This window comes from Acomys minous (genome assembly GCF_964271855.1).
Source record: "Acomys minous genome assembly, chromosome: 6".
NCBI classification, from domain to species: domain Eukaryota; kingdom Metazoa; phylum Chordata; class Mammalia; order Rodentia; family Muridae; genus Acomys; species Acomys minous.
In genome coordinates, this window is record NC_140487.1 from 107,484,604 (window position 1) to 107,497,885 (window position 13,282).

Below are 13,282 nucleotides of genomic sequence, written 5' to 3' on the forward strand. Positions count from 1 at the left end.
CAGAGGGTGGGTATCTCCAGGAATCCCCAGGTGCTTACTGACCAGCTTTCTTATCAGAGAAGGATTGGGATTGTAACCTCACTAAGGGCTATGTGACTCGCCTTAGAGGTTCTGAGGTTTCCCAGATCAGGAGGAGAGAGAACCCAGCTGAGAGAATTGGTCATCTTAATACAGAGCTCAGAGGCTATCTGGAAATGCCAGACTTCGACCTTACAGCAGGGTCCTATCGTTCAGCTCCACAGGCAGAAACAATACGCCCAGGTATCAAAACAACCCACTCTGCTCCCAGTCAAACCACAAAAGAATAGCTGTAACTTCCTGGTAGTTACCCGTGTGTGTGTGTGTGTGTGTGTGTGTGTGTGTGTGTGTGTGTGTGTGTATGTGTGTGTGTGTGTGTGTGTGTGTGTCTGTGTGTGTCTGTGTGTGTCTGTGTGTGTATGTGTGTCTGTGTGTCTCTGTGTGTGTGTGTGTGTGTCTGTGTGTGTGTTTGTCTGTCTGACTCTTTGCTGTCTGTCAGTCTGTCTGTCTGTCCTGCAGCCACAGAAAGGTTGAGACCCTTCATTGATCCAATAAAGCAGCCTTAACCTGCTGAGATTGAGTCTGTCTGCCTCTCTGCATCATTTTCCATACAATGACCATGCATCCTGAAGGGGTGTGCGTGTGTGTGTGTGTGTGTGTGTGTGTGTGTGTGTGTGTGTGTGTACATGCCTGAGTCTTCTGCCTCCACTCAGTCACCCACAAAGTGACTACAGACACACACTACTGCACTCATCTCTTTTACATAGCTGACAGCAAGCACTTTTTTCACTGAGCCATTTCCCCAGCCCACCAACCTGGGTTGTTGACCCACTGGCTGATTGCAAGCAAGTCCCTTCCCCCATCCGGGTTTCAGTGTCCCCATCTGCACACTCAGGAGAGTACCAGAGAGATTTTCCATGGGCCTCAAGCTCTGATTTCTTTTATTCTAAGTGGCAAATCAAAGATTCTTTTGGAACACGAAGGACACCATAATGATGACAGCTGTCACTTATGGCGTGCCTGTGGTGTGCCAGGCACATCACTTCACATGCATGTAATGTGCTCCCTACAGTGGCCCAGATTAACCCAAAACACTGCAGGACCCCAAGGATCAGTTTCACACCAGGCCATCTCCTCATTTACACGCCCCAAAAACCTAAACAGGGGTTTTCAAGCTCAACATTGGACAGCTGTCCCTGGCCTCTACCTCTTAATGCTGGTAGCACCCACCACCAGCAGCGGCCAGTATGACAGGCAACATGTCTCCAGACACCAGCAAATGTCCCCCTAGGAGAGAAAAATCACCACTGTTGAGAATACTAACATGAGCGATGTGATCCCGCCACATCTCTGTACCAACAACTTTCAGATCCGTACCAGCAGGTTGCATCCTTCCCTCAGTCCCTTGCTCATCCATCCAGCTGCCTGGTGGAAATCGCCAATGGCACATTTAATGGCATCTCAAAGCCACTGCGTCCAACGCACAGCTCCCGATCTATGGCATCCCCCGGGTCAGTTCCCCCCCACCAGCTCTGCTGCCGCCATGGGCTCCTTTGCAGTAAGTGACAGCTCCATCCATCTAGTTACTCAAGCAAAACACCTCGGAGCATCCTGGACTCTCTATTTGTTTCTCCTTCATCCCACAGCGGATCTATCGGTGGATGTCATTGATTTCAGAACCGACCAGACTGAGCAGCTTTGTCATCACTGGCACCGTTGGTCACTTCCACTCAGCTCCCGGCTACCATCCCTGGCTTCAGTAGCTGCGGGCACCTCCTCACGGGTCTCCTTAGAAATCTTTGTCCTCTGTCACAATTTGACTCTCCACTCGGGAGGCAGAGGCAGGCGGATCACTGTGAGTTCAAGGCCAGCCTGGTCTACAAAGGGAGTCCAGGACAGCCAAGACTACACAGAGAAACCTTGTCTCAAAAAAAAAAACCAAAAAAAAAAAAAAAAAACCAAAACAAAACAAACAATTTGACTCTCTGTTGCTGTGATACATCCCATGACACAGGCATCTTGGGGAAGAAGGTGCTCATGTGGCTTACACTCCCACACCTTGGTCCATCATCTACAGAAGCCAGGACAGAAGCTCGAGGCAGGAGCTAAAGCAGAGACCATGGAGGAACACTGCTTGCTGGTGCGTTCTCTCTCTTTCTCTGTTTCTCTCCCCCCCCCCACCCCCCACCCCTTGCTCGGCCTACTTGCTTTCTTTCTTTCTTTTTTTTATTTTTTTTTTTATTTTTTTATTTTTTTTTTATTTTTTGGTTTTTGAGACAGGGTTTCTCTGTGTAGCCTTGGCTGTCCTGGACTCACTCTGTAGACCAGGTTGGCCTTGAACTCATAGCGATCCACCTGCCTCTGCCTCCCAAGTGATCGGATTAAAGGCGTGCGCCACCACGCCCGGCAAACCTGCTTTCTTATAAAACCTAAGATCACCTGCCTTAAGGTGACACCACCCACAGTGAGCTAGGCTCTCCCGTGTCAACCTTTAATCAAGAAGATGCCCCACAAACAGGCTCACAGGATGATCTGATGTAGGCTTTCCCTCCATTGAGGACCCCTCTTCCTAGGTGACCTGTGTCCGGTTGACAAAACTAGCCATCACACCCCCCCCTACAGCCAATCCTCCGTGACGTCTCCAGAGCAGACCTTCTGTGCAGCAGTTGCGCATGCTCACCCTTGCTCTCCGAGCCCTGCCATCACTCCCCAGCTCACTCGCCTCTGAATCTGACATCCCTCGCCCTCCTTATACATCCTTCTGTATAGGTCTCCTCTGTAACTCCAGGCCTTTGCACTGAATGCCTGTCTGGACCGTCCCTTCCCCAGATGTCCCCTTCCAGGACACCACCTAGCTCAGCCCTCACCTCCCTCATGACTCTGCTCAGATGCCACCATCTCAGTAAGACGGTCCTTCGGCATCTTATAAATAGCAACTTCCGCCCCCTTCCCCAGTGCCCGCCCTGATTTATTCCTCCTCACACACTTATCACCATCTGACAGACTATATATTCCACTTGTTTACTTATTTATCATCTGCCTCCTTCTGCCAGGACACGAGCTCCCTGCAGAGTCTTAAGAGGACTCAAACGCTGGTGGCCTCTGTCTAGGGTGCAGCCATGTATCCCTAGCAACTGTGACATTACCTGGCACATAATAGACACTCAATAAGCGCTCGATGCCTGAGTCTTTATGCTACCCCATATGGTACAGATTAATGTTGTTTTCGCTTATAAAGCAAGATGAATGAAGCTCTCAGGGGGCATGTCACCCCACGCAGACCACTCAGTTAGAGAGAAATCACTGCGGGGACCCTGACCCGCCCCACCCGCAAGTATCTCTCTCCCGCAGCCTGGCATTGAACTAGATTTCAGCTGACTCCCCCAAACCAGCTTTACTAACACTGAAGAATGTGAACTGCAGGCTGTCACGATGACTCAGTAGGTAAAAAATGCTTGCTGTCAAACCTAACAACTTGAGTTCGATCCCCAGGACCCACGTAGTGAAAGGAGAGAACAGACTCCAGTAAGCTGTCCTCCAGCCTCCGCGTGCGCACTGTGCCAGGCGCGTGCCCACACACACAAACACTAAGTAAATACATTTACAAAAAAAAAAACTAAATATCAATTGTAAAAACTATTTGACTCTTAACGTTAACCTCACACATTATCCAAAATAGACCGTGGTTGTAGAGATGAAATTGTTACACTTTTAGAAAATAAATAAATAAATAAATAATACAAGAAGATCTTCAAGAGTTAGCCTAGGGCTAGGCCAGAGACTCTTATGATTGACTCCAAATGCACTGGGCAGTTTGAGAAACAGAACTTCATCAAAATTTAAAATGTTTGCTCTCCATCGATGTAGACAATGAGGAGACAAGATCCCTACTGGGAGAAATACCTACAGATTTACATCCATTAATACATTAATAATGCGTTCTAGATATACCTAATATCTAGAATACATAAGAGGTCTCAAAACCCAATAGGAGAAAAAGCAACTCTATTAAGAAGCAAGCAATGGTATGGAGAGCACAGGCGGCAGCAGTCACGTGAGGGAAGATGTTCAGCAACACTAGACACTAAAAAATGCAAATGAGGGCTATGAGGTAGGGAGGGAGGGAAGGAGGGAGGGAGGGAGGAAGGGAGGGAGGGAGGGAGGGCTCAGCTGTTAGAAGCAATTGCTGCTCTTGTTGAGATCCTGTAGTTCGGCCCCCAGCAACCACATCAAATGTTTCACAACTACCTGTAAGTCCAGCTCCAGGGGGAATCCATTGCCCTCTTCTCTGGCACCAGCACTCAGTAAGTGCACATAACACACACACACACACACACACACACACACACACACACACACACACGAAAATAAAATAAATATTCTTAAAACTTGTACGAAATATTGTTCCTGGTGGTCAAAAGGCACAATCAAGTGTCTGTCAGTGGTGAGCGGACACACGCTGCACAAGAGATGTACACAACCCAGCCAAAGGAAGACAGCAATGACGAGTCACCATAGCAGGACTAAGGCCAAATGAGGGAGCCACCAGCAAAAGACTCCAAACTATCACACATGGTTCTAGTATGTAAAATATCTACAAGGAGTATATCAAGAGAGATGGCAAGTGGCCTCACATTTGCCTCAGGATCCGGGTGAGTGGGTGACTGCTAAATGGTGCAAGGGTGCCACCCAGGGCGGTGACACGTTCTGAAAGCAATCACATTAACTGTTGTGCAACTCCAGAGATGCTGAAAGCCTCAAACTGTGAGCTTTCGTGAGTGACAGGTACAGTGACATGTACAAATACAGATTATGCTGCAACAAATCTGCTACCTCCTCCCCCCCCAAAAAAAATTCCAAAAGAAGCAATTCCAAAAAGGTTATATACTACATGATGTCATTTACGGAACATTCTGGAGATGACAAGATTCTAGCAATGAAGGACAGATCTGTGGTTACCGGGGGCGGGGGGGGGGGGGGGGTAGGGCAGGGCAGGGGGCATGGAGGAATCAAGAAAAGGATGTGGTTATAAAACAGCTATGTGAATTGTCTATAGGGACACTTGACTGCTCAAGGTTCCCGCTATAATGCTGAGGGGCACAGAGGGCCACACAAACACTGAAACAGGGGCTCCTTTGCATAGCTTTGGAGTCAATGCGCGCCAACTTTTTGTTACACATGTTTGTTACATTGTATTTACTATTTTTTCAGGTGCACATCTGCCTGGGAGGTGGGGACACAAACATACCATAGCACGCATTTGGATGTCAGAAGACACGTTATGAGTGTGCATTCTCTCCATCATGTGAGGCTCTGTGTCATCAGGCGTGGCAGCAAGCACCTTTACCTGCTGAGCCATCTTGCCAGCCCCAGATGTCAGTCTTGGTTGTAAAGTTACACTATAGCTGTCCAAAGTGTAACTCTCGTGGAAACCATGCTAAAGGATGGATGGAGGGGCTCTGTCTTTCTTACAGCAGCCCATGAACCTAGAATCTACATTGATCACTAAGAAAATTTCAGAAACAACAGCACACTGACATCACTGCAAAGCCTGCTCTCCGTTTCTTATTAGTCTTCCGGGTACAGGGGCATCATGGGTCCCTTAGCAACTGCTACTTTCCTCCTAAACAAGGGAGGTACAATGCCAGGCCCAGGGAATCCAGATAAAATCCATCACATACAATTTTTTAATTGATAGTGGTTAAGAAGACAGAAACTGCACCTGGCCAATTTAAGTGCATCTCTGCCACTTATTGGCTATGTGTTCTTCGCCCAGTCAATTAACATCTCCTGCCTCAGTCACCTCATCTGTGAAATAGGTATGACAACAGTACCTATGTCATAGTGTTCTGGTAAGTTTTCTTTTTTATTTTCTTCGTTGACATTTTTGATTTGGTTTGATTTGGGTGGAGGGCAGGTTGATTTGGTGTTTTCTTTGTCTCTTTTGTTTGTCTTGTTTTATATTTTTGAGACAAGCTATGGAGAAGTAGCTCAGGCTAGCCTCCAGAGTGCTTACCTTATGGTAAGGATGAAGTCAGTAAATGCATGTTTGTCAGGAGGCCTTGCTGCCTCTGTGGAAAGGGGCCCTTCCCCCCAACCCACCTGCGCACTTGGTCCGGCTGAGCAGAGGTGGCCCTGGGCGGCCTGTGCCTCCATCCCCTGGGCGCGTGAGCAGCACGCTGATCTCATATTCAGTGTCAGGGTCCAGATGCCACAGCTTATAGGTCTGCAGGTTAACAGCGTGCACCTCAGCCCACGGGCCCCGAGCCATGCGGTACTCGATCTCCTTGCGTATGATTGGCCCATCGCCGATGATGGAGTTGGTGTTGAGCTGGATGATGAGGTAGGTGGGGCCTGCACGCAGCAGCTGTGGGGGCGCGATGGGGGTGGGAGGCTCTGCAAGGATACGCGGAAGAGGAGGAGCCTACTGGTGCCACCACGTGGCCCTAGAACTCAGCCACAGCCACTCCGAACACCCAAGTACAGTCCTGGCGGACCCCAACACACTACATGGAAGGCTCATGTAGACAGAGCCCCACGTGCTGTACTCCCCTCGCACGCATCCAGCTCATCCCTCCACCGGGTGACACTGTTCAGGTCACAGCCAGAGATTAACTCTGCACCCCATTCCGCTCCCATCACGAAACCCTCCTTATCTTCCTAGGTCCCTCAAGCTCCTATCAAGCCCTCGACAAACCCTGCCCTGGGATCCCCACCAGATACTCTTCAGGCACAACCCCGCGGAATCCCGCCTTCTCCTGACCCCGCCCCTCGGACCTTCCTCTTATCCAATCCGCTGACCTTTAACAATGAGCTCTGCGAAGTTGGAGACTCCAGCGCCACGCGGGGCCTGGGACACGCAGCGGTACAGATCCTGCTCTGAGCGTCCTACAGAGGCCAGAGGGAAAGTGGCCAGGAAGCGACGGTGGCTGATGTGGCGCACTCCAGCCGCAGGCACCATTACCCCACTCTGCCGCTAGAAGGAAAGAGGGATGGGAGAGTTAAGGAGCGGTCCAACCTAGCCGCCTATAAAATGAGTCTCTACTATTCCCAGGGACATTCGAGGATCCAAGAGCTGCCCTGCACCCTGGGTTAAGAGGAATCCAAGCTGCCAGAGCACAGCCTGTGGGAGGCAAGACACAGTTGTATAGATGCTCGGGTACAAGGGGAGGACTCAAACCCCACAAAGGGAACCAAGCCGAGCGGTAGCCCTCCGCTACCTTGCTGAGCCAAGTCTTCGTGGGACGCCCTCACCTGCAGGAGGAAGCGCTCTGCCTCTGCAGCTCTGCCTGCCGCCATGCATTGGAAGGATGCGTTCTGGCCCGCATTCACCTCCACGTCTCCCAGACGGGAGAAGTGAGGCGCCTTTGCTGTGGGAAAACAGGCAGAGCCCCAGCATGAGCTGGGCCTGCGTTGCCCTGCAGGCAGGAGCCAAGGCTACCCTCATCCTTGCGTCCCGGTGGACTGGGACTCACCGCAGGGGTAGCTGAATAGCAAGATGTCATCCAAGCCTATGTAGCCCTTGTGGTCTGGGGAGATGAGGGCCTCAAACAGCACCTGAGGGAAGTAGGAGGCCAGCTGTTTAGTCCAATGCAGCTTGGGGCCCCAACCCAAGCCCTCTCTACCAAGCGATGCCAACCCAGCTCACACAGACCCTCACTACCAACCCAGCTGCTTCAGGGGTGTGGCCAGAGAAAGCGAAGTCAAGGTCAAGGCTAGAAGTTCCAATCTCAGCTCAGACAACTCCCTCAAAGCAGCAGAAGTCTTCTAGTTAGACAGAATTTCCGACTTGCCATCAACACTGGCCACCATATTAACAATGACCTCTGACGCTGTACCCACACTGACCCCAGACTAACTCCAAACCTGACCCCAGATTGACTCGCAGTGCCAAACAGATATTAATTCCAACCTAGTCTGACCTTGGGGTGGCCTGCCCCTGTCCTTACCTCCAACCCCACTGACCGAACCCAGCCCACCTGATACTCGTTGGGCCAGAAGGTGCTGACAGCCAGTTCAGCCTGGTGCCACTGACGGCCATGGGATCCAGTCATATTCCACACAGCACGGCCCAGAGGGCCTCCATTCACACGCACGTAGACACCTAGGGTACCCGGGCTGTGCCCATCCCGGCTATACAGGAAGTAGCTGAACTGCACACAATGGGTGTCATTCTCGCTCAGGGTCTGGAAGATGATATGGGCCCTCTGGCCTGGAGCATGCTGGGAAGCGTTGACCATCAAGTAGGCACCTAGGGAGAGAAAAAGAAGAGGCAGGAGGTGAGGAAAACTTAGGGCAGGCCAACAGTCGCTGTGAGAAGGGACAGAACCAAGGGCCCAGCAGAAATCAAAGATTTTGACCTCCTGAGTTCTCACATGGAGTAGATCCCTCCGCTCCCCAGGGTCTGTTTCCCAAAAGAGAAAGCACAGACTCAACCTTATCAAAGCCCATATGGCCCCCTCAACCATCCACATGTCACCAGTTTCCCAAGCTCTGTGCTGTCCTGGAAGGTAAGGATTAGGTCACTTGTCTTAGGGGTCAAGAGGCTGAGGTCACTGGTTCTAAGGTCACCCACTTCCCCCATGCTGTGTGCTTCCCTCTGGTTCTGGTCATTCATAGAGCATGTGACAGTCCCGCTACCAGCCTGTCGTGCCTCGGGCCTTTGCTTGCGTCCTCATGCACAGGCTCCGAGCCCATGCTTGAAAAATACGGAGGGCAGATTGAATGAAAGCGTTAACTTCCCTTCCCCTGCCTGCCCCAACCCCCCCGGGATTCCAACACAAGCACCCCTAGTTCCAACCTGAAGATCCCCCATGTGTTTTGGATTGGAGGGGGTGGGGGGAGGGACATGCAGCTGCCAAGGAGAGGCCTAACAGCCACCCTTGCACCCTAGCACAGCAGGCACTGGGCACCGCCCCTCCTCCAAGGCTTGGCTGGCAGCATATTCTGAGCCTGCTCAGGAGGGCTCCCCGGGGGACTCAGCTAGAAGGAGTTTCATTCATTCATCTCTGTGAGCCTGGAGCCCCGTGGAAGGTGGCTGCTGCCTGTGCCCTGCAGAGAGAGGGAACGAACCTCCAGGTCCCCTGTCCCCACTGGAGCCCTAGAAGGGACACATCCTAGCCAAACACTTGTTGGCCAGCTCCTGTGGACTCTCCTCTCCCAGAAGGCAGCTCTGTCTTCTAGAGTGACACCTTGCGTCCTCCTCTATTTCCTGCAGCCCTCCCTGCTCTGACATGCGCGTCCTGCCCTCCTCTGAGACTAATGGCCCTTGTTTCGTTTCCATCCACAGGGACTTTTTCTAGACTATCCGCCAAGTTCACCGTTTCTGCCAAACACCGTTCCTTCCCGCACCTTCACCAAGGAAGACCACAGGTCTGGAAAACATGAATCTAAGCCAGAACACGTATACCTGAGTGCCTACTAAGACCTGGCATAAATAGCTGGATCTAGGGGTGCACAGAGGTCACGTGGAGCCCCTGCAAGGTTAGGGTAACATTATGTGTCTCTCTCAAACAAGGTAAACAGCAATAGCCCTAAAACATATACAAGGATGGAGGACCCTGAAGAAACAGATGAACACAGCCAGAGTGACACAGATGGGCAAGACCAGAGTGCTAGGGAAGGCTGTGGTGGAAGCAGGGTGTGCTTCCAGAGCCCAGCCAGCTAGCCAACCAGCCGGCCAACCGGCCAGCCAACCAGCCAGCCAACCAGCCAGCCAACCAGCCGGCCAACCAGCCAGGCCCGGAGGGACCTCTCACCTACAGCGGCTCGTCCACCCATCACTAAGAACTGCCACTTCCCTGTCCTGCTCTTGCCAGCAGACACCACACTGTGAGTTGAATGGCCAAAGTCCTGAGCCACCTCTATAACAGGCAGGACACAGGGGAGGGAGACTGGCTGAAGTTCCCTCACAGTCTATCCTACAACACAGGCCTCATTGGTAATGAAGTGGCTTGTTTGTCTCTCTCTCTCCTTTCCTTTTTTTTCCTTTTTTTTTTTAAATTAATTAATTTTTGTTTTTGTTTTTGTTTTTGTTTTTTCAAGACAGGGTTTCTCTGTATAGCCTTGGCTGTCCTGGACTCACTTTGTACACCAGGCTGGTCTCTGCCTCCCAAGTGCTGGGATTAAAGGTGTACGCCATCACCACCCAGCCCCTTTTTCTTTTTTCTTTAAAAAAAAAAATTTGTTTAGCCAGGCGTAGTGGCACACGCCTTTAATCCCAGCACTCGGGAGACAGAGGCAGGTGGATCCCTGTGAGTTCGAGGCCAGCCCAGTCTACAAAGCGAGTCCGGGATGGCAAGGCTACACAGAGAAACCCTGTCTCAGAAAAAAAAATTGTTTTAATTTTTTTGATTTTATGTGTTTGGGTGTTTTGCCTACATGTCTGTGTACCACATCTGTGCAATTCCTGAAGAAGCCATGAGAAAGCACTGGATCTCCTGGAATTGGCTGTGGTCATGAGCCACCATGTGGATGCTGGGAATTAAACCTCTGAAAGAGGTCCTCTGAAAGAGCAGCCAGTGCTCTAACCACTGAGCCATCTCTTCACACACACACACACACACACACACACACACACACACACACACACACACACCCCTTTTCTCTTTTCTTCCAGTTTTATTTTAGGGACAATATCTGACCAAGTAGCCCAGGCTAGCCTCAAACTTGTAATCCTTCTGTCCTAGCTTCATGTCCCATTCTTCTTTTAATTCTCAATTGATTCTGCACCCAGTGAGGTGGGGGCGGGGCGAGGCTACTAGTCACCAGGCTCTCTCAATATCCTCCACAACAGCAACTATACAACTGACACCCTGGCCCCCTTTGTGCCCTGTGGCCTGGGCTACTGTTCTCCCGCTTCACAGTCAAGACAGCAAGGGCTCAGAGAAGTTGAGCAGCTCGCCTGAGGCCACTGAGGGACCAGGATTTGAACCCATGTCTTTATGATTCCAGAGTGATTGTTCTCAATGCCATCATATGAGTACCAAAATTTACATCTTAGCCCCCTGATCCCCAGTGCTCAAGATGCCCAAAAAAAAATCCCTGGTGCTGAAGTAGGAGCAGAGTACAGTGAAAATTAGGAAGGATCCAGGGCTCCCAAAAAGAAGGCAGAGGCATCTCAAGGATCTGATGTCATCTCTTCAAGTCCCAGAAAGAGCGGGAGACCCTGGGGGAAGAACTAGGGAAGACCTGGAAGAAGAAAAATAATAATAATAGTGATGACAGAGAGTAGGCTCACCATGGGGCAGGTCCGCAGGGGCCCGGGTGCCAGGGTGGATCCGCACTTGCTCCCACTGGAAGTCATCGTACTGAGCCTGGCTGTACTCGCAGGGCACGGCGGGGTCACTCACCTCCTCGAAGGTGCAGCCAGCTGTGAGGGCAAAGCCTGGTTAGTTAAGCTCAGGCAAGTCCACTGACCAGGAGGACCCCAACACGGCCCTTCGATTTCCCTCACTGTCCCCTCCTTCTACCCAGGCCACCCTCTTCCCCTCCTTATCATGGCTCCCTCCAACTAACAAAGTTCTCCCTCCCTCCTCCACCCCAGCATCCTCCCCTCCCCCATCCCCACCCCACCCCGGCCATTGTCCCCTACCAATACCAAGACTTTCCACTGCCCACTTTCCCAGGATCCCCAACAGCTCAACCATCCATCAAGACTCTCCTTAATTTAAAAAACAAACAAACAAACAAAACTAGTCATCATTACTGTTGCGTCCCCAAGGCCTCAAATCAACCTACAAGCTCAGCACTAGATTCATCTCGCTTTACAGGCCTGGAAACGGAGGCCCCAGTTTAGCAAGATGCTGAGCACCAAGTGCGGAACGTCACCTCTGTGTCAGTTGACAATGCGATAGATGCCAATAGATGCCAAGGGGATTCAATCACTGCCCAAAGACAATCAACTTAGATCTCGGTCCCCGAGGAGGTGACACGGTACAGCCCTGTCTGGATTGGACACATGTGTGACAAGAGGATGCTAATTCTGGTGACGGGAGACCAAGGATTGATAATCTGAATGACAAGGGAAGAGATGGAGGGGCCCGAGATGCACGTGAATCCCTCGGTTGGTAGTGACGTCATCTGTGTCTCAAGCCGGTTCATCAGCACCTGGAGGTGGCACCAAATAAGCCTGAGCCACACTGGTTCAAGAGAAAAGGATCTGATCTGGGCCTTGCACACACTCCACAGCCCTAGTGTCTGCAGCCCCAGCAAACTGAGCAGAGTGTTGAGAGAAGTGGCAGGCCAGGCCCATCCCGCCTGCCTGCCTGCCTGCCTGCCAGCCACAGGTACCCTTCCCCAATTTGAGGTGACTGAAGCCCTGAGAAGCAAAGGCCTTTGCCCCCACGGTACAGTACAGGTAGCAGCTCTGTGGTGGCCGCTGGAAACTTGGGGACCGACTTAGAATTCAATCTTGACTTCGCCATTTGCCATTCTCAGCAACTCTGAGCAAACCGTTTCTCTTTCTGAGCCTCGGTTTCCCCACACGGAATTGCTGAAGATTTACAACATCCGACACATGGGAGCACTCAGGAAACAGCAGTTTAGGTGGGGCCGAGGGATCCAGTCTGAGGAAAAGAAACCAGATTTGGATCTATGCCCATCGGAAGTTCACACTCCCCAGAAATATGAGAAAGGGCAGGACGAGCCGCTTCTGGGTCTCAAGAGGGAGAGGGGCGAGACAGAGGTGAGCGGCACAAACGGGACAGGCAACAAGTGGTTTCCCGTTGAGGGCTGGCTGGCTGGCTTGTGCCAGTTTGCATGTTTCTACTGGCCCTGTGAAAACACGCAGGCAGAGCCAGGCGTGACTGGGCTCATCACTGTGTGCACGTGCCTGCACCGAGCAGACAGGGGGTAGTGAGGGAGCCCACAGTGTTTTGTGTCTCTTTGTTTGAAAAGCTCTAGTCAGCGCTGTGCCCTGAGGCCTGAGGTAAGTGAGTTTTAATGTCCTCTACGTTGGGAGGGCCACAGCTCTCCCTTTTGCAAAATGCCGACAGAGGAGAACACTCACTTCCTGCCTGTGGGGGTCCCAGCCAATCACTGTGGCAGGCTATAGGGGGAAATACGATTTAGATCCCAGGCTGGAGTCTGGTCTTTCTGATTCCTACCCAGAGGCAAAGTAGCCGCCCCAGGCACCTCCTCCAGGGTCCTGTCAGGCTTGAGGTCGCCAGCCCTGTGGGTTCTTCCTGTGGTCCCGAGCCAGGCACATGACCAGACGGCCCTCCCACCCCACCGAGAGCTTACTGACCTCAGACTAACAGCCAGA

The 13,282-nt window shown here is 51.6% G+C and overlaps 1 protein-coding gene and 1 long non-coding RNA gene across 8 annotated transcripts in view; one reads left to right on the top strand and one right to left on the bottom strand.

Moving 5' to 3' along the window:
• PTPRU (protein tyrosine phosphatase receptor type U) overlaps positions 1-13,282 on the bottom strand; it is an 83,686-nt gene that overhangs the window by 56,825 nt on the left and 13,579 nt on the right. For all 7 annotated transcript variants that reach the window (XM_084785124.1, XM_084785119.1, XM_084785118.1 and 4 more), the window contains exons 2-7: positions 11,258-11,389; positions 7,998-8,269; positions 7,494-7,575; positions 7,273-7,388; positions 6,820-6,994; positions 6,121-6,414 (exon numbers count right to left, since the gene is read on the bottom strand). In XM_084785124.1, coding sequence (XP_084641250.1) covers positions 6,121-6,414; positions 6,820-6,994; positions 7,273-7,388; positions 7,494-7,575; positions 7,998-8,269; positions 11,258-11,389 — 1,071 coding nt within the window. The remainder of the gene's footprint in view (positions 1-6,120; positions 6,415-6,819; positions 6,995-7,272; positions 7,389-7,493; positions 7,576-7,997; positions 8,270-11,257; positions 11,390-13,282) is intronic.
• Positions 8,286-9,853, top strand: LOC311599311. Its single transcript, XR_014779863.1, has 3 exons — positions 8,286-8,528; positions 9,308-9,390; positions 9,536-9,853. It is a non-coding gene; the product is annotated as an uncharacterized lncRNA (long non-coding RNA).